Source organism: Heloderma suspectum, chromosome 1 (genome assembly GCF_057233095.1).
Source record: "Heloderma suspectum isolate Gila_16-S chromosome 1, 16-S_ref, whole genome shotgun sequence".
NCBI lineage: Eukaryota > Metazoa > Chordata > Lepidosauria > Squamata > Helodermatidae > Heloderma > Heloderma suspectum.
The window spans coordinates 131,979,243-131,999,985 of record NC_139458.1 but is presented as its reverse complement, the minus strand read 5'-3'; the positions used below and the strand labels follow the sequence as shown (position 1 = coordinate 131,999,985).

At 42.4% G+C, this 20,743-nt stretch overlaps 1 protein-coding gene across 3 annotated transcripts in view; it reads right to left on the bottom strand.

Moving 5' to 3' along the window:
- The window catches only part of SIGIRR (single Ig and TIR domain containing), a 49,790-nt gene that overhangs the window by 5,509 nt on the left and 23,538 nt on the right, over positions 1 to 20,743 (bottom strand). For all 3 annotated transcript variants that reach the window (XM_084858228.1, XM_084858238.1, XM_084858246.1), the window contains 6 exons: positions 20,512 to 20,642; positions 17,632 to 17,775; positions 16,815 to 16,958; positions 14,827 to 14,929; positions 13,968 to 14,118; positions 5,540 to 5,714 (listed from right to left, as the gene is read on the bottom strand). In XM_084858228.1, coding sequence (XP_084714354.1) covers positions 5,540 to 5,714; positions 13,968 to 14,118; positions 14,827 to 14,929; positions 16,815 to 16,958; positions 17,632 to 17,775; positions 20,512 to 20,642 — 848 coding nt within the window. The remainder of the gene's footprint in view (positions 1 to 5,539; positions 5,715 to 13,967; positions 14,119 to 14,826; positions 14,930 to 16,814; positions 16,959 to 17,631; positions 17,776 to 20,511; positions 20,643 to 20,743) is intronic.

The window sequence follows — 20,743 nt, the reverse complement described above, 5'->3', positions numbered from 1 at the left end:
TAGGCCTAGGGAACCTACTACTAATCTGGTACAGCATTCTGTTCCCACAGTGGCCAACCAGATGCTTACGGGAAGTCCACAAGTGGGAAAGGACTACAGTAGCACCCCACTCCACCATGCCATGAAGAATTTCAGCTGCTGCTTTCTGGGCAATCCTACTTGGGTAGTGGATGCCAGGCGCCATTAAGGGCAACAGAGTGGGAGACAAGACACCAGCTGAAGGGCACCATCATAGCTCTGATTTGTTCATTCAAGTAGGACCTGTGCAGGAGAGCTTCCCATTGGATGGTATGCTGTGTTATTTCATGGGGAAAAGGGCTACCTGGATTTCCCTTAGCCATGCTGCAGTTACCACTGCAGGGCATCACTTTGCCATCTCCCCTCATTTCTCTTCTTGTGCTCAAGACTTCTAATTCCTTACCCTGCCCTTCCTCATAAACCATTTTATATTTCCATCCTATATGTTGCTCATCTTTATATTTTGTAGGCTTTGCAAGAAAATAGTGTGAGCAGGCTTGAACATCACATAGTATTAAAGATGCAGGTGCACCACTGATCATTTTCCTATTGTCTCCCTTCCTTTTCTTACACTAGGCCCTAAACTACTGCAACACACCTATTTGACACTTTCAGCAAGTCCTCTAGTCATCCTAAGATCTCTTTCTTGAGAGGTGCCAGCTTATTTATAACCAGTGTCTGAGAAGCATAAATATATAATGATGTTTCTGCAATTCATAATCATCATTTGGTATACAAATATGTCCAGCTCATAATGCTTGGCAGTATTATGAATCAAACACTCTGCCTGCTTCCAAGTTCTTATTCAGCATGGAGTAAATGAAATTCTGAGCATCCATGGTCAGCATTCAGCAGGCCTGGCACAAAAAGCCTGCTGCTTCATAGGCACATGCTCTGTAATGTTAACCCCACTCTATCTATTAAATTTTTGTTGACTGCTGTGAAGTATGTGACCAGACCAGCCAACCAAGCTATCTTTTGGTTGGTTGAATTGTTTCTTGCAAGTTTTTTAATGTGCGGTTGTCCCCCACTCAGACCTAAAACCCTTTCTCGTTCCTGGATGTGTTAATTTGTGGGGTGGGTTTTGAATTTCCAGGCAGCTCTTCACCAAGGCTGCTGCTAAAGGTAGGTGTAGGGCAAGTGAAACCAAACTATACTTCCCAGAGGGAAACACAACAGCACGACCCCTCTGTATCACCAAATAGTATGGGCTAGGAGAAAACTCAAAATATACTGAAACAAACATATCTGAATACTTGCTGAAAAAGCTCATAAATTCCAAGCTGATTCAGAACCAAGCCAAGGGGAGTTTGCTCATAATGGCTCAGCTTTTGAATGCTGGGAGAAGGAAAAGGAAATTTGGATATAGAAGCCAGAGGCTTCTCCAATCACAGCATAGTGATTCTGAGGTGTACCTGTAACAGGCAGAATTTTAAAGACCTCAGGAGCGACACTGGGGAGAGAAGCAGAATATGCCCTTGTAAACTGGGTGAAATACTTTTAATTTGTATTACTTCCTCCAGAATGGGAACATTAAAAAAAATTAGATACTCTTAGTGAGAATGGCATGTCTTCTAAGCGACCATTCCCCTTGCAAACTATGGAATGAGAAGCCTCGAGCATCCTGGCATGCGGCTGTACAGATTAGCCAGACTAATGAGAAAAGCTTCCAACAAGGTGCACGGCAACATGGCGCAAGGAACAATATCTATTAATGACACTGAACGCAAGCCCTCAGCAAAATAAGTCCAACGCTGCTGTCTCAACTAAAAGAAAAGCCCAGCCAAACCCATTATTTTCTCTGTTCTTCTCTTGACAATAAAATCACAGAGTACAAGCGAGCTGGGTTTTCAGTTGCCAGTTGCTCGTAAATCTTTTATGACCACTGAACTTATTTTGCTCCTGTTACTAAAATAAAAATGTATTGCTCTGCAAGCTCAGTCTGTATTATCAAATCCCCACTGCCAGGACTTGTTCTTCAAAACCTCTGGGACTGATGCCCATAAGTGCACTTCCCTCCCATTGATCCACTATACAGCCACAGTCCCATAGCCCTAAGAAGAAAGAGCAAGAACTAACTATGCTCTCTCCAGTTCCAGGCTTCGAGGACTGAACACTGCCCTGTGGCATATAAAACTCTTTCCTTTCCTGAGCCCTTGGTATGTCAGCACATAAATAGTAGAGGAACCTGGTAATTTATTTAAAAGATTCATACACCACTCTGCAGTATTGCTACTTGCCAGTAAACATACCACAATAATTACAACACTATCTTCTCCCTGCACATACACATACACAAATCAAATCAGAGCTACAGCAGCATGTTCTATATAAAGACTGTTGTCTTACTCTTGGTTCAACATTTTGAGTGAATGGGCAAAAGCTTCTGGATTAGTCACTATGCTGCAAAACATGGTGGCAGAGTGTTCATGTGCAGGTCCCTCTATGACAGCAGTGATAGTTTTATCTGGATTGGGATCAAGGCTGCTCATCTGGTGGGGGATCGGTTAAGCAGGGTGGCACTCTAGATCAGCCAAAGAGGAGGATCTGTTATGCCATTCAGAAGCCACAGAAACACCATGTAAGGGTGGTGTTGAGGCCAACATTGGTGGTCAACCAGAGCAGCCAGATGCTGCCAGGTATATAGCACACTGTTGTGTAAGAAGAAGTAACGTTGTCCTGGCATCAATATTGTGAAGGGCAGTAAATGCCCTAAACAATAATAATAATTGTTGCAAGTTGATCATATCACAAAGGCTTAGGCTGAAGGCAGACAATAATTTCTAATGAAGTTGAAAGTGGTTAGAGAGGCTTCACTGCCCATGGCATATACACTTAATTCATTTGTCCCTACAGTAAACTCTGGTTGAACAGGTTTTGACATTTTTTGAAATAACGAGGAAACACATTTACCAGACGCAAAACCAGGAAACCATCTTCAACTTTCTCAGAAAACTATTGTCTTACTAACCTTAGATCTCTTAATCAAACATGAGGCCTCATCCTATGCATATTTACTCAGAAGTCAGTCCCACTGAGTTCAGTGGAACTTACTCCAAATAACGAATGCATAGGACTGCAGCCCAAGGCAGTCAAAAGTAGAGAAATAGCCATGTGAATACAGGCAGGAAGCACAGAGTCAGATCACAGCAGTGTGTAAAAACAGGAAGGCAGTGGCAGAGGCAAGGACCTTTTTAAGTCTTGTAAAAGGGCTCACCTAAGCTCTGGCTAACCTGTGGTAAATTAATAAGCTGTAGAACACCAGCCAAGATGTGTTATTTCATTTGGTCACATAGGCAGGCAACCATGTATTGCACGTATTAGCTCGCTGGAGGAAACCAGATTGGTTTAGTTAACATAGCTTTCCACACACATGCATTTCCCCAGCAGATGAGCCTTCAGCAGTTTAAGGTCACTGAATGTTCTCTCACCTTGGCTGGCACCTCAAACTGATGAAGTATTTTACTGGTTAGCAGAAAGAGCTGACTAAATATTTAGACACCAGCTTTCTACCTCATCCCCTCACCCGCCTCATCCCATGAGCCAAGAGATCTTTGTGTGAGACTCTTTTCTATGTACCACTACCTTTGGAGACAGGAATAGTGGTGCAGAATAGGGCCTTTCCTGTGGTGGTGCCTTTTTTTGTGGACCTCTCTGCTCAGAAAGGTTTATATGGCCAGCTCACTGAGTTGGTTTAGGACAGCGCTGAAAGCCATTGTGTATAGAAAGCCATTTGGCTGACCATTCAGTGCTGCTGGATGATTTTCATATTTTGACAATCTTCATGTTTTCCTTTCAAGTGAACTCTTTATGTTTTTTAACTTAGTTGTCAGCCTCATTTGAGAACCTTTCTGGCTGACTATGGGATGACTTTTAAACGAATAAATAATTAAAACCTCAAAGCTGTATCAGTAGAATCAACAGCAAGGTCCTTGAGCAGGTGGTCGCCAACCCGCTCCAGAAACTCTTGGATGAGACTGATTATCTAGATCCATTTCAGTTGGGGTTCAGGCTGGGTTTTGGCACAGAAATAGCCTTGGTTGCCCTGTATGATGACCTATGTCGGGAGAGAGATGGGGGAGTGTGACCTTGTTGGTTCTTCTTGACCTCTCGGCAACTTTCAGTACCATCGACCAGGGGATCCTTCTGGGGCGACTGTCTGAGCTGGGACTGGAGGCTCTGCTTTGCAGTGATTTCGCTCCTACTTGGGTGGTCGGCTCCAGGAGGCGGTGCTTGGGGAACACTGCCTGGCCCTGTGGGTTCTCCACTATGGGGTTCCACAGGGGTCTTTTTTGGTCCCTATGCTATTTATCATCTACATGAAACCGTTGCGCACGGTCATCCAGAGTTTTGGAGTGCATCGCCATCAGTATGCGGATGACACGCAGCTCTGTTTCTTCTTTTCATCTTCTTTGGGTGAGGCTGTGGATGTGCTAAATTGGTGCCTGGCTGCGACAGTGGAAGGACGAGGGCTAACAAACAGAACCTCAATCCAGACAAGGCTGAGATGCTGTTAGCGGATGGTTCTCCTGACCGGATGGAGGGTGCTCGACCTGTTCTGATTGGGGTTGCTCCCCGCCTGAAGGAGTGGGGTCGTAGCTTGGGGGTCCTCCTGGAGCCATCTTTGTCACTTGAGGCTCAAGTAGTTTCAGTGGCACGGGATGCCTTCTACCAGCTTCTGTTGGTGGCCCAACTACGCCCCTATCTGGACAGGGATAACTTGGCTTCAGTTGTCTATGCTCTGGTGAACTCCAAGTTAGATTACTGCAATGCACTCTACGTGGGGCTGCCTTTGAAGATGGTTCAGAAGCTGCAGCTTGTGCAAAATGCAGCAGCCAGACTGATAACAGGGACCAGAAGGTCTGAACATATAAGACAGATTCTGGCCCGTTTGCACTGGCTGCCTATACGCTTCTGAGCCCAGTTCAAAGTGCTGGTTTTGACCTATAAAGCCTTACATGGCTCAGGACCAAAGTATCTGATGGAATGCCTCTCCCGGCATGAACTGACCCATACACTACGCTCTCCATCCAAAGCCCTCCTCCAGGAGCCTCCTCTGAAGGGGATTCAGAGGGCAGCAACAAGGGAGAGGGCCTTCTCAGTGTTGGCCCCCCAGTTAACAAGGCCCGTCTGGTGCAAGCATTGTCACCTTTTCAGTGCCAGGTTAAAACTGCCCTCTTCTCTCAGGCATTTGGCAGCATATGAGTCTCCTTGATTGTCTCTGGCTGATTGTTTTAAATTGTTTTAGATATAAGTCGTTGCTGTGTGTGCTATTTGTTTTATGTCATTATGTGAATGGTTTATCGTTTATATATTTTAATGGTTTTTAAATTTTTGTAAACTGCCCAGAGAACTTTGGCTATGGGATGGTATAGAAATATAATAAATGAAATGAAACAGCAGCAGCCTGGGTCCTATTGACACGCTATTCATGGAGGAAGACTATGAACCCAGACTCCCTTACTTCAGAGTACTTCCTCCAAGAAATGGTGGCAGAGCTAAAATTAAACATTATCATTACCAGTGTCTCCTTCAGGGTGGGTGTCTCCCCGGAAATCCAGATAGTTGCTGTGGAGGATAAGCATGGGGTCCTTGTCTTCCTGGAGATGGGTTTGGGGGTCTCCCCTGAGGCCTTGATAGGACACTTTCCGTGGAAGGGTGAGACACAGTTCCTTCCAGAAATCAGACGAAGGCATCTAGAAGCAACAAAGAGAAAGGAGCAGCCCTCTGTCACATGCTTGCCACTCATATCTCATCCCTTCTGCAATACATCTGTGGGCAGGCCCCAACATCTCTGACTTCGGGAAAGCATTTTCACAACCAGCCTCTGAAGTTTAGGCATCATGTCTGGCTCCCAAAGGATTGAACAGAGGGAGATAAAGTGTTGGTTACTGCAGAGGTACCTAGAGTTCTACCAGTAATATTGCCATTTAGCTTTGATTCATCTCCGAGATGAAACACACTGCAAAATCTAAGAGGTATTAAGTGGCATTACTCCTGATGGAAGGCTTTCGTGACCAGATAAAGCAACATAATTTGCCTTTCTTTTAGCCTACAATTTCAGTACAGTTGTAAATTCTGAAGGATTTTTTTTTTTTAAGCAAGGCTTTTTGCCTTTGTCACTGTGGAGAAAAAGGAGAACACAAGGGCAGTATCCAGTGAAAGCTCAAAAAATGGAGGGAGACTGGGCAGGGCCTCCACAGATTCACCTTCCCAGTCCTGCTATTTCCTGACCATCTGACCTTATTGTGATGCAACCCCAGCCTCACACAATCCCCTCTATTGTATTCTTTTGCCCCCCAGGCCCTTGCCAAAAAATTCCAAGTTCTGGGAAATTGAGTAAGTTACACACAGAAACTGATTCCATACAATTATAGGGGATTATTTGTATAACATATTCAGAGCATATATCTCTGTATGAGACAGTGACATATAAAAGCCATTAAAATGTATTTTTGAGACACGTACAGAGAACTACTGCAGTCTTGGGATAAAGGGGCATAGCTGACAGGGATTCTTGCAGTGCTTTACTCCCTTTTCATACAAGGAAACACAATATTCCTTCCTCTATGTGACCCATTCTTTGTTTTTGTTGTCACTTCACTCCAGCCTAACTGATCTGACAGTGTGCCTTCTCTTAAAAACAGCAGGACGGTTAGATCTCTCTGTATCACTCTCTCATTCTCTCTCGCCCTACCTACAATTTTGTAGTGGCCATAGGCTGTAACAAATAAAATTGTACAAGTATACAGGATCCACACTGTAAATAAAAACAGCAGGAATTCATAAAACGAAAGCATAATTCATAAGAACTTCAGGAAATTAAGTCATCACATCATCACACACAATCTGCAGTTTAAGTGCAGAAGCACCCAAAAATATGTGGTAGCTTTTGGCATAGCTAATGCAAAGTCAGCCTCTGATCTGATAGTCCTTATATGAATTTGCCAACAAGTAATCAAGTATTTCAAAGCCTGACTGATGAGAACATCCTTCGAGAAACCGATTGGGGACCTTAGAACAAGCTTCCTCAGAAATTGAGCACTACACCAATGGATTATATCTTCCATAGAACGTTCTCCACATAAACAGAATGGGAAGCAAAAGGAACAGTATTTTTTTAATCACCCATTAATAACAACAAATTGCATGCACTGCATTCTGAGCAACGTGGAAGCCTTCCTACTAGTGAAATTAGATAGATCCACCAAGTACAATTTAATAACTTATACTTAAAATTAACATACTGTGGACTAATTTCAGAACTGGAAACTAAAAAAAAAGTCATTCTGAATAAACAACTCACAAAAACTTTTCTTTAAGTCACATTTTGCATCAATTGGATTCTTATTAGAAAAATATCCAATTGAAAAAACATGTATGTATGTATGTATATTATATATAATTTTTGTGATGGAGGGAGCAATCCTGTGGTTGCCAGACAGCAGCTAGACGGCCATAGGATATGCTGCTTTCCAGGAACCGACCTCGGAGCCTGTGCGCCAAGGTCAGTTCCTGGAAAACCAATCTCCCCCCACTGCCACACTGCCTCAGAGGCAGCGTAGAAAAGTCCCGTCCTCCACGCTTGCAAGAGGAGCGCAGTGTGGCTGGAAAGGGGTGTGGCTGGAAGCATTCCCAGGTGGGGAGGGCAGAACTGCATGTACAACACATCCTATGTGTTGTACAGCAGCCTCCTTCCCTGTTCCGTGCTCCCACGGCTAGACAGCCACAATCGCTGTCTAGCCAAAAATGCAGGGCAGGAGGAGCGCAGAGGGAATGATCCCCTCCATGCTTCTAATGCCCTGCTTTGGATAGGTGGTCACCTCTGAGTTCAGAGGCGGCCGCCTATCTAGATAGGATTGCGCCCTACGTATTTTAATTGAAGAAATTGTCACTTGACTTTTCAAGATGATAGTTTTTGGGTTGTTCTGACTCAGGGAGCTGTACGAGTTTAACCCAATATTTAAGCAGACAAGTTGCTTTTAGGATTGAAACTCCCATTTCTCTTCTGAGAAATGCTGTTAGTGTATTTCATGGAGTTTCAAGAACACCTTAATAGGTTCTTCTGATGACATTCCAAATGGGAAAAAGATCACCACCCCAATCTCAGATCCAAAGAGCAGCTGTAGAATGGAATTAAAATTTAATAATGTTAGAATTAGCAGTGCTTCCATACCTCTATATACATGACAAGAATTTCAAGGAATCATTTAGCTGTTCAGCTTTTATTTATACAGAATTTCAGTGGAGCTAGAATATATAAAGCTGGAAATAACAATTCAATGTACCAATAAGTTTTCACAAGCTCAATAGGTTTATTGTCAATATACCATTTGAGGTGGTCTGGTCTATGGCCAAAGGCAAGGATTTAAGTTCTCTCATGGTTTATGCTTAAGAAGTTCTTACAGCAGAATATACTCAGTGATGCTAACATTCTCTGGGAATGAGGTAGGAAGAGAGTACTGTCAGTGTAGAAACCCCTGGATAGCTTTTCCCTGGCGACTGTAACTGAAAAGTAGTGATTCCCTTTTCATTTAGGTTACATTATTTATGAAGAAGTTGAACAAAAAGAAACCAATATACAATCCTGTTTAAAAGCAGTAGACACAGGAATATGGTTAGGTGTCCAGCAAAAGAAAAATTAGCTTTTGAATTTGCGAAACTGAAAACATGATAACACTTCTTACCACTGTATTTTATTCTTTTAACTGTTTGTAATCTGCCCAGAGAATGTCTGTTACTGGGCAGCTTAAAATATAATAAATAAATACCAAAATTAACAAATGGCAGTCAGTGTTACAAAGTTTCTTCCTATGTGTGTTTTAACTGATGGAATCATAGGCAATTTTAAAGTCAACAAAAACTGCAAACAGTTTATTTATTTCAACATATGTGAATTAAATGGCCACGCAAAAAATTGCTATCTAGTATTGAACAGCCAACTTTAAAAGCCAGCTTGTTCTCCAGCAATTTCATCATGTAATATAGTCCATTCTTCATACTTAAACAGGAGGTATTTCACATATAATTTTCTATGATATCCATCAGACTGATTGGTCTATAATTTGCAAGCCCCCTTTCTTGAAAACTGGGATCAATGTGTTCAGATTCTGTCCCAATGGAATACAGCCAGTTATATTTATTGAATCAAAGAATTTAGCGAAGACGAAAGCCTCCACTGGATATTACTTAAATACCACTCTTGGTATAAACTTCTCTTCTAGTGACTTACTCTGGAGAGAGTTGTTGAAGCAGATTTTTAATCTCTGAATAAGAAACAAGTAGCCAAGGATAACATAGAGTGGAGGACTGATATGCTTCTGTATGAACAGAAACAGTCTCATTAAAAACTAAATAGGCAGTATCCAACACCACTGCTTGGCTTATGCAACTGGCGTAGTGCTAGCATAAGCTACTTCTAGCACAATGCCAATAGTGTTTGCTGCCATGACGGGTTTCCCATTGCTCCCATTTTGTTTTAGAGATATGGGTAAATGAAACAGTGTACATATGATGGTTTTAATATACTGATTGCCAGAAGGCAATGCCAAAGCCGTTTTTACCCATCATACTTTCTTATAAGCAATTTTGGGGGTGGAATGGGGAGAAGACTATGTAATCCCTTTAGCATGTCATCTGAAGGGGATCTGTTTTTACTTTCCACACCAGCTTTGATAAAGTTGTTCAGGATTCTTTACATTGTAGGTCACACCGTGAAACCCTTTTCTCAGTTACTTTTTGAAGCTTATTACTGGCAACAATCTTTGGTCAAAGTTGAAAGAAATGACATCTGGCCAAGGTAAAGGTGGGAGGGAAGGGAAAAATCAGAAAGATATGTTTAGGGTTTCAAAGAGCTAAACTAGCCATGGAAAAGACTAGAGCTTGCCAGAGTAAGCACAGGCTGGATTTTTCAAACATACACTCATTTCTCCAGTGTCAACTAATTATATTGCATTAATTTGTGGATGCAGCAGTGGAGAACCATAATAGGAGGGTCACAAGGATGTCACCGGTTCTCAGCAGCCCCCTAAATGATGAGACTCTGCTGTTACACCACCAATGTGCAACTATGCTGTGATTATCATGTGTCCACAATGCAGCACAACATTTAGGAATCTCAGAAGTGCAGTGCATGCCTGCGTACTCAGAAGTAGACTTACTTCCAGGAAAGTGTATACAGGATTGCAGCACCATTTTCCAGACTTTTTTTTCTTTAAGAACCCCCCCCCCCCCACACACACACACACACACACAATCTTTATAATTGCAGAGAAAGATTGGAGGTGAGGGAATGCAACTGGTGTCTTCTGAAGGCTTATAGTCCAAAAAACAGTATGATGATACTGGAGATCAAGAGGTAAGAATTATTGTGACCGTTAATGTTTTCTTCCTTTTCTCATTGTTCCTATATTTTGCTGCACTGCAGATGCTCCCCTCCTTCCTACATTGTCCTTGCCAAGATAGTGTAGTGTGTGTGTGTGTGTGTGTGTGTGTGTGTGAGAAAGAGAGAATCACTTCAGTTACACAAATTGTTTATGAAGAAGCATTAAATACTTTGAGCACATAATTTGGATTTTGTTTTGAAAAGAATACATGAACGTACACTAAACAATGCCATGAGCTTACAATTCACCTGCAATGGGCATGCCTAGGGGCAAACAATGTTGTGGGGTAGGGAGCTACATAAAGTCTACACAAAGGATACTTTCAACAGTAATGTGAGCATTAAGATTAAAATTGTTTAAAATTATCTGATTATTCTGATGTGTCTTCTATTTTATGATTGCCAGTGTGAGGACTATCCTGTAAAAAGGCAACCTAAAAATACTTAGGTAAATATACTTACATTAAAAAGTAATTGTTTTGTTTTTTAAGTTCTGAAAGTTGTCATGGTTCTCTGGCAAAACAGTATGATGTCTACTGTACATCCAGTTTTATGGATGGGGTGACCGCCTTCCTCTTAATTCTCATAGCACTTAGTATACATGTGAAAAGCCAGTTCAACCACCAGGAAGTGCTTCCTTTTGTTGTTGTGGAATCCTGTAACACTCTTGGTGTGTGTGTGGGGGGGGGGAGGGTGTGTGTGTGTGGGGGGGAGGGTGTGTGTGTGTGGGGGGGTATCGGGGCTAAGTAGGGAAAGAGAGGCGCCAAACTCTGATACTGGAGATTTCATTTTGTGCAGTGGTCCCGAAAGGTGTGTGGGTGGGCAGAATGCATACCTCCTAGAGGGCAACTGATACAGGCAAAAGAAAAAATGTGGTATAGCATTGCTTTTTTTACAAGCAATGCTATACTGCTTTTACAAAGTTCTACGGGGGCTTTTTGAAGCTCCCTTCGAAAGGAGAACTGGGAGTTTTGCAATTCTGCAAACAACTACAGGTCAGTTCAGTTCCACACAGTGAGATGTGACTGATGGCAATCAGTTTTCTAGGGATCCTGCCCCAGTTTCCTCTGGAAGACATGACCTGCCCCAGAATGTAATGCTGTGCTATCTTCAGTCTCTGCCCCTGTCCCCCTCTTGCCTGCATAGGGCCTCTGTTCCTCCAGTTGCATTTGAAGGAAGCAGAAATTGCACAACCCCCAGAGCTGATTGGTTCTGTCATCTGCACAGGACACAGGACCTGACCTCCTGACATTTTTAGTTGCAGGATTTGAAATCTATTGACAACGGGGGGGGGGGGGGGGGAGACGACGACACCCTGTGACCTCAGTTGCATAAATCAGAAAGACGAAGGAAAGTAATCAGTCCTCCCTGACCATAAAAGAGAGATCTGAAAGGCTTTTTCTCAACAAAGGCAACACATATGAAAATTAAATAGACATTGAGAATGTGGTCTGTCTAATGCAGCCTTGCTCAACCTAGTACCCCCCAGATATTTTGAACTACAATTCTTATTCGTCCCAGCCAGCGTGGCCAATGGTATAGGATGATGGTCTAATGTAAAGCATGGGGGAAAAGCTCAGATAATGTGCTCTCCCACATTTCAATTGCACTAATACTGGGCAAAAATTATATTACTTGCTACTTCTGATGAAATCTCGGTGATGTTGGAAAGAGCATACTGAACTTGGAAGAGGACACCCTCCTGGGAATGGAGCCCTAGTGTAGTTACAAAAAAAAGTTATATTCATGCAAGTTCACAAAGTTACTCTCCTTATTTCAGGGGAAAAAATGCCTGACCCTCTTGGATTGTAACCCATCCATTGTACAGTTTGGTGCTGAGACAATCAGGGAGTAATATACAAGAAGTTCGGCCGCGATAGGTGTTCGAAGAAGGATGCTGAGGGAGCTTGGACTTACCTAGCTGGATGACAGACAAAGTCTGGAGAGTAATGCCATTCACCCAATATGGCTGATATGCATTACATTAGTACTACACTGTGTTAAAGTGTCCATTAATTTGATTGGGGATATATGGCAGATAATTTTAATGTAGTTCCTTTTTTGAGCTGGTCTTTGACCGTAATAAAGTTTCATTCTATTCTATGCAAGAAGTATACACACTTCTCTTCCTGAGTGAGGAGACCTCTCATTCCTCGGGGAGCAAAAAAAGCAGACTTTTTTTTTTCTAATGAATACAGATAGTTTCAAGCTCTTCATCCTGTACTGGAGGCAGCAAATGTGCTAATGCTTTCCCTAGAACCTGCTTGCACATCCCAAGAGAGGTCTGCATCCCACTTCAAGAGCAATAGCTAAAATAGTCTTGATGTGCAAGTATGAGTCAAAAGCATGTTACTGTCCATTTTATCACCCATTTGAAAACAGAAATAACTGTAAATCAGAAGTCTCTGAACTGCTAGAATGCTCCTCTGAAGATGCCCACTTCGGAGAAGATGAAAAAACCAAACATTCCCCAATCTATAACTTTGTGCAGCCCTTGCATTAAAAGAGCTCTCTGGGTGAAGTGAAGGATATACTACCAATTCTCATTTCTCAGGTTCTGGTGCCTCCCTGTGGCTTTGCAATCGATTCTTGAAAGCCAAATCATTACAATAGAACTCTGCTTTCTCATCTATGTTTTCTGCAACAGTTAGGGCCAGTTCACACTTACTCACAGCCTCTACATAAGAGCCTTAGGAGTACATGGGGTAGCTTACAATCAGGTCATGTTCATCTAAAGCAGGGACGAGGAACCTCCAGCCTGCAGAGGCTCCCCACCCAGCCTGTGGAGGTTTTGGCTCCCTCTATTGGTCCTGCCTACTCCCCTTCCAAAGCTCTGCTCCTGGAGGCTACTGGGGGGCTGGGAGGGGGGGAATCCCCCTGTAAACTCTGATAATTGATTGGAGATTACTGGGATATTTCCCTTACTTAGCATGCCATACCTCCTCCCAATTGGGAGAGGAAGCGGAACAGTAAGTGCCTTCACCCACTGTGGAGGATGTAGCATAGTCAAGTGGCTCCAGCCACTGCCTTGGCTGGTGGAGCTTTGCTGGGGAAACTCAGCTGGGGAAACCCCATGTGCAGTGAAGTCAGTCCCCATCTGGCACTTTGTCCCGTGGTAGCGGATGACATCAAGGGCATGCCCATGAAGTCTGTGTGTGTGGCCATGTCCCCTCAGCCCCCACCCACTCAGAATATGTTCCCCACCCCTGATATAAAGGTCCCATTTGCATATCACAGACACATACTGGTAAATCTCTGGAGCTGACCAGGTTCCCTAGTCAACAGATAAGTAACAGAAATAATAACCAATAGGAGGGCATGGAGAGGCAGAACAACAGATAAGACTGGGAAATTTCTACAACCTACTTGCATGCCAGAGATATCTAATCACTGGCCCAAAAGAATGACCTTGGCAATTCTGTTGCTAGATCAAGTAATTAAAAGGTGGGTCTTAGCCTTTTTCTGAAGAGAAGCTACTCTCCATATCTGTGCTTCTTGCATAGCTTAAAGTACTTGCTGTTGAGAAAAGGAACCAAAGTGACAAGTCTGCCATCCCACAATTTACCATGGAACCAGCACGCCATATCAACAGGGTCACAGCGCTCTTGTGCTGCTTCAGCAAGTTAATGGCTGGATGCGTTATTTCCCGGTACTGGCTTTCAAAGGCAATGAAGATTGGCATCCGAGACAGTTCCAGCAGTCTCCAAAGACCTTCCCTGCAAAACCAAACAATTGGTTTAGTCATAAGCAAAGCCTGTTTCTCTAGGGTTGTAGTGCATTTCCTCATGGCCCAACCAAAGTGTAGGTCACCCGGTCACCCGGGGTCACCCAAAATATTCATTCAAAACTCCACTGATTTTAGTGGCATTCAAACAGTTCAATTAAACTCCAGAAGCTGGTTTGAGGAGTACAGACTTCAGACTCCTGCACTTCACTTCGAGATACATGTGATTTTGGATGTTCTGGTTAACAGGTGCAGTAGCTCTGCCCAAAAGCCACAGCAATTAGCTGTGTTCAGCTATTTCAGATGTTACATTCTCTGATCCTCCAACCATAGTTTGGAGGATCAGGAATGAACCATAAGTGCACACAGTTTGATATAACACTTACAGGGCTGACAAACCATAGTTTGCCATGAGATTGAAACCAGAAAAGTGTGTTCTGATTGATCCCTCCAAACCTGGATTGCAAATCAGGATCAAACTATGGTTTTGAATCCTGGTTTGGATGGATCACTCAGACCACAGTTTGCCTGTTCAGCTGTCACAGGAAAATTAGGTTTGACAAACCTGTAAGTATTCTATTAAGCAAGGTGGGCAATGGGAGAAGGCAGAGGGTGCATACATGGATCATTCTAGATTCTCCAGACCATAATTTGGAGGACCACAGAATTTGTCTCTCTTGCTTGCTGGACCTCTAGTTACCTGAAATTATTTCTGCACCATTCTTGTTCCAGGTACGCATTAGATAGAACCACAATGAGGCGTCGGCACCGGCTGACATTCATGATCAGATCTGCAGAAGGTTCTGGAGAAGAGGAGGAAAAGACAGTCTCTTTTCTGAGGAAGCCCAGCATCAGCCATTCACCCCTCTCCTGTGCAGGAGTGGATTATCCTAGCATCTAAAATCTCATCAGCTCTGTTGGGCAGAAAGAGGACAGTCCCATGAGTGACAGAAGTAACACTAACCCAGCCTCTTAGGGTTTTACCATCCCTCAGATTATACTATTTGCTTTGAATGAAATGGGTGCCAATAGCTTCCACAAGGAACCAAATGTCAGGATAATTTAACATTCTCATTAAGGGTACACTGAGATGTTGAGTTTTTGATTAATGAATATACCGTATATAGCACAGCACACACATAATTTCTCTGAAGTGGTGGCTGGCTTACTAGGTTCATTCCATTTCCATAGCCTTATGAAGCATATCCTCGAAAAGATAATGCAGTTGCTGAGAAATGCAATTTCTGTTCTGCACTGTGGAGTCTTCTTGTTTAACTAGCACTGTCTACTGTGGACATAATTATGGTCCTACCTCCTCATCCATGGAGCTTTCTCCCTCTCACTCCTGCCATTACCAGTTCATGCTGGCAGAGTGCCACAGTCTGCTTTTGGTACAGTCTGTTATGTGCATTCCCATGTAGGAATATGCAGAAAGCAAGAGCATTAATCAGATTGGTATGGAGGAACTGCATTTTGTACACAGCTGATTGCATTTCCATGTATACCAGCGCTGCATACTACTTCTTTTTTTAAGTTTAAGCAAATGCAATTGGAAAATAGAAACTAGAAAAGGGTGTAAAGGCACATGACCCAGATGTACAACTGCTACCAAAACAGGGCTTGTCCTATAAGTTGACTGGATGGCAGATGCTTTGGGAACCCCTTACTGTTTTGGAGTAAGAGCAAATTGTTTGTAAAAAAAAACAGAAAGTAATCAAGCCTAAGGAATAAGAGTCCGATAACTTGGAGTCACAGGGAGAGGCAGGAGATCAGCAAAAAGAACAATTCATTTGCACCTTTTCTGTGAAAGGCATATCTGTGAGGTCATGCAAGGTAAGTGGTATATCTTGCAACAAACTTGAATACTTGTGGACAGCACATCAGCAGTGCTGTGCACACATGAGAAAAAAGACTCTGGATACATTAAACTCAATAAGCAGATGGCACCCTAAGTCCTCTGGTGGTAAAGTGGAATCTTTCGTTCTTTGTGCTACAGAGAGCCTGTCTAAAAAACATTTCATTCACACAGCCTTAATGTTACTGGTGCTTACTATCTGAGGTATTTTAAGAAGTGCTCCAGATGCAGAAAATTGATTACTAATATTATGCAGAGCCACCTTTCTACTGCCTCATTTCAGATATCACATTGCATGTATGTGGCATTTTCCTCCCATTTGAAAATGGGTGCAGGTGTTTAACTGATATGCACTTGATATGATACTTGATATGCACAAGTGTGACCCGAATGTGCACACCAACTTGCATAGCATGGTGCTGTATGTTACATATTTCCTGGAAGCCTTGAAAAGGGGTACAGGGATTGAGCTAGTAAGCTTGTACTTGAAACACAGAATGCTGTCCTGAAGATGTAGATCAACTTTCATCCTGTTGACTCAGTTTTCAGTGGAGACATTGTATTTACTTCCTCCCATTTCAAAATAGATGCAGAAGTTGAGCTGGTATTCTAAAATAAAATGTAGCATCCTGAAAGTCTATACCAAATGTCATTCTGACATTCAATAAAGTTACCATATTACAGACATAGTGCGGAATGGGCAAGTTAAACCAAAGATTCCTCTTCAGTCAGCCAAGTAATAAATTTCTGATTATTAACCTATAGCCTGAATTCAGTAGAAAGGCTGACTGTCCCAGGTAAATATTAACAGGGGTGTTAGACCAGTTCCTTGCCTGAGTTGGGCAGAATGTCCTTATCATCTAGGAAGAGCTTGTAGCCATGACGATTCTCCAGCTGTGGCTTCACTATAAAATTCACAAACTTCCTGTCATCTGCTGAGTTAGCATAGGACACATAGGCATCATACAGCTTTCCATCTGTGGAAAAGTGTCAAGAACAGAAATGTAGCATAATATATTACACGAGCAGATTAACTGTGTTTTTTAAAAAATCAGTGCTGACCAGCCAGAATAATGAGGGCCTATCTCTTGTAGATTTTCACAGTTTGGGTGGGACTGACTTTGAAATTTTAGCTTGGAATAACTTTGGAGGTAGATCCTATGTAAACAGATGACTTGATAGATAAAATTAAACTGGATTTTTTTGCACTAGAAAAATGCAAAAACACAAAAGCAAAATAAACCGCACACACGTCTCCTTCTCTGTCAAAAAGAGGCAGAATGTCACTTCAGTGCTCGTCTCTGACCACTTCCCACTTTGGGAAAGCTACAGCATACTGGCTTGGCTAGAGGGCTAGGATTCCACCATGTAACCCTGTCCTCCTCCCTTAACACATTCTCAAAATGTTAAAAATCTGAATCAAGAGGAAAAGCGATGGCTTTTCTATCTAAACTCTACCCAGGCAGTATGTTTCTCTGCTGCATTTTGATATGCTGAACACTTAAATTCATCCATCACTCTGGAAATTTCTAGGCTTATTGAGCAATCTGGAGATCAGAGCTTCCGTTTATTTAAAAACAAAAAATTCTGCAAATGGCCGAGTTAAATAGTATCTTCCCAAAAGTGCCAGAGACCTGCCCCAAGCTTTACCGTTGATCTCAGGTTCTCCATAGTGGTTCCGGTACCAGAGCAGCACATTCAGACGGCACTTGACGTACATCACAGTGATTAATAGCACCACGGCCACAATGACAAGTGCAGCTAGCACAGCACCCAAGTGTCCAGCAGTCTCGGCTGTAATGGAAAAAGGCATTTTAAACAACATTAATGAAAGACAGTTATACATATAATACAGAGGTAGAGAAAGCATGAGCTTCCGCCGTGCATTAAAAACGTGGTTGTTCAGGCAGGCATTTGGGGTGGGTTAGGGTATTTTAGAAAATGTTTTTATTGTAGAATTTTATTGTTTTAAACTGTTTTATTATATGTTTTGTACATCGTCCAGAGTGGCTGGGTGACCAGCCAGATGGGCGATTAATACATTTAATAAATAAATAAATAAAGAGGGGTTGTATGCCCTCAAAAAGATACATGTAATATCATCATCATCATCATCATCAACAACAACAAAGTGCAGGCTATGTCATTCCTGAACAAACAACAGTAATCTAGAGCTTAACATTTCTATCAGAACAAGCAACTATGGTGATGAGGGGATGTGCAGAAGCTAAAAAGCTAAGAAACAAAATTATCCTACTTTGTAAGACTTCCCATTCATAAGACACAGATGTAGAAATAAATCAAAGCCTTGGGACTAAAGTTGGGCATGAACTAAATTCTTCACACACTTCAGATTCACATCGTCTCTTCAGGTGTGCACATGGGAACCTTCATGTAGGTTTTTTGCACAACAGTGTGGGAAGATACTATTTAACTCGGCCATTTGCAGAATTTTTTGTTTTTAAATAAACGGAAGCTCTGATCTCCAGATTGCTCAATAAGCCTAGAAATTTCCAGAGTGATGGATGAATTTAAGTGTTCAGCATATCAAAATGCAGCAGAGAAACATACTGCCTGGACAGAGTTTAATACTCATTTGTTTTGAAGCTGAATAGTTTGAACCTGTGTTTAATACAAGATCTCAAGAAATTTTCCATTGTCTGCTGGTGCCACCACGTGGCAATTTTCTGTCATCACAAGATTGCTTTTGTAAACAGCCCTTAAAGCCAGTACTAAGTCTCATCAGGCCTGAGTTTTACTCTCCGGTTACATCGCCAGAGACCAGGTAAATCTAACTTAGAGCCTTTAGTCACCTTACTTCAATTAGATCACAAGCATCTTTTATAGTTGAATACAACCAAGTCAGTCAGGCTCAACTAAGTCTCTTGAATTCCAAAACAAAACATGGTAACTTATTTAAAAAGGAAGAAGCAATAGAGATAGACCATAAAAGCAAATGCTCAATCCCCACAGCTAAACTCTCATCTGTCAGATGGTCATACATGGGCTAAGGCATATTACCGTAAGTAACAAAGTGAAAACAGCCAGATTTCTATGGAGAAAAGCATAAGTCTTCTTCTCCCTAAGAGAAGGAAAGTCTGGCTGAGATACCCAGTTCCTAAAGTTTTTAAAGGGTCATGCAACAGTTCTGCCTTTTGAAGTCATCCAAGTTCAAAACTGCATTCCTCCCAAAGAAGACTTTGCCATTGCAAAGCTGCCACTATTCAGTTCACTTTCGACATCATAAAGTAGCTAACTGCAGGCTGAGCTAAGAGCTGAGAGAACAGTGAAGCTGTCATACCATCAACTCACTATGAGTCAAGCTCTGGACAGTTCCATGCAATCCACAGCCTCAACAGACCACATGCATTGGTCTGCATGTACACTGGCCTAAAGAAAGTTGTTTCCTGAAATGGCACACATGAGTGTGTGCGCGCAAAGGAAACAACTTTCTTTAGGCCAGTGTATATGCAGACCAATGCACGTGGTCTATTGAGGATGTGGATTGCATGGAACTGTCCAGAGCTTGACTCACAGTGCGTTGATGGTATGACAGCTTCACTGATGATGGCTGTCAAATGGCACACATGAGTGTGTGCGCGCAAAGGAAACATTGGAACAAACAGGAGGGAATAAAATGATACAGAGAATGCATGGTTGTTGCTGAAAAAGCAGCATTTCCACATTGCCTCCTCCCCTCTCCCCTGTGTAATGACTAGTAAAAGAAAATGATTTGGTTCAGATGACGCAACAACCTATGGTTTAAACAAACCATGAGTTGATGTGAATGAACGAGAGCGAGGTTTATTGTGGGTTTAACCACGGGTTACAAATCTGGGTTGTTGCTTCCCCATAATTCCATCTTCAGACCGAATCTTTCTCCCCAGGGCTAAATTAGATGAGATGGTAAACATACAGCTGTCATAAAAATAGCAACCACAGTTCTATCCCCCCGCCCCCCTGTAACAGCTAGTGGAACTTACCTATATCCTGATGCCATGATGTTCTGTTTCTCCTCACCCTTTCTCCATATCATTGGCAGCAGAACATCATGATGTCAGGATATATATAGGTCAGGTTCTATTAGTCATTACAGAGCAGGAAATCGAAAGCAGACATATAACTACTATTCTTGGTGACAGCTGAGCATGTACCATCACTTCCAGTTTAGCCCTCAGGTGGGCAGGGTTGGCCTGAGCTTAGAAGGCCTATGGACTGAAGAAAATATAACTGTGCCTGAAATAGAGGCATCTTTACAACAGAACATGTATTTCTGCCAGGGATGGGGAACCTGTGTTCAGCTCTGGAAAGGAAAGTGAAGTTTGGAGTGAATGCCATGAGGGTGCTTCCAGAATGGCCTGACCAATCAAAGAAGTGTTATGTCAGTCTTCAACCCTCATTTCAGAAATACTACTAGGATTTTCATCCATGTAGAGTGCATTCAGTGACTGGAAGAATCTATCTGAAGACTTTTTAAAGAGACTGTCCTTTTAACAGGGTGCCACCCCCAAGCTCCCACATGCACATTACCAGATCTTTGTAGTGTGAAAATTGCTCTGCTGTTTCTAACCAAGCAGGCAAACACTCCATAGTTTTCCTCAGTGGTCACATTCACTTCCAAAGTGCTGGAGACAAATATCTCTGTTCCATTATCAGTGAACCTGGAGAGCAAGAAAGATTCAGGTTAGCATACTTCCACATTTTATTATTTTAGAAGAAATGCAAAGATTGGGAATTTCAGTTATAGCTGGACTGAGAAGAA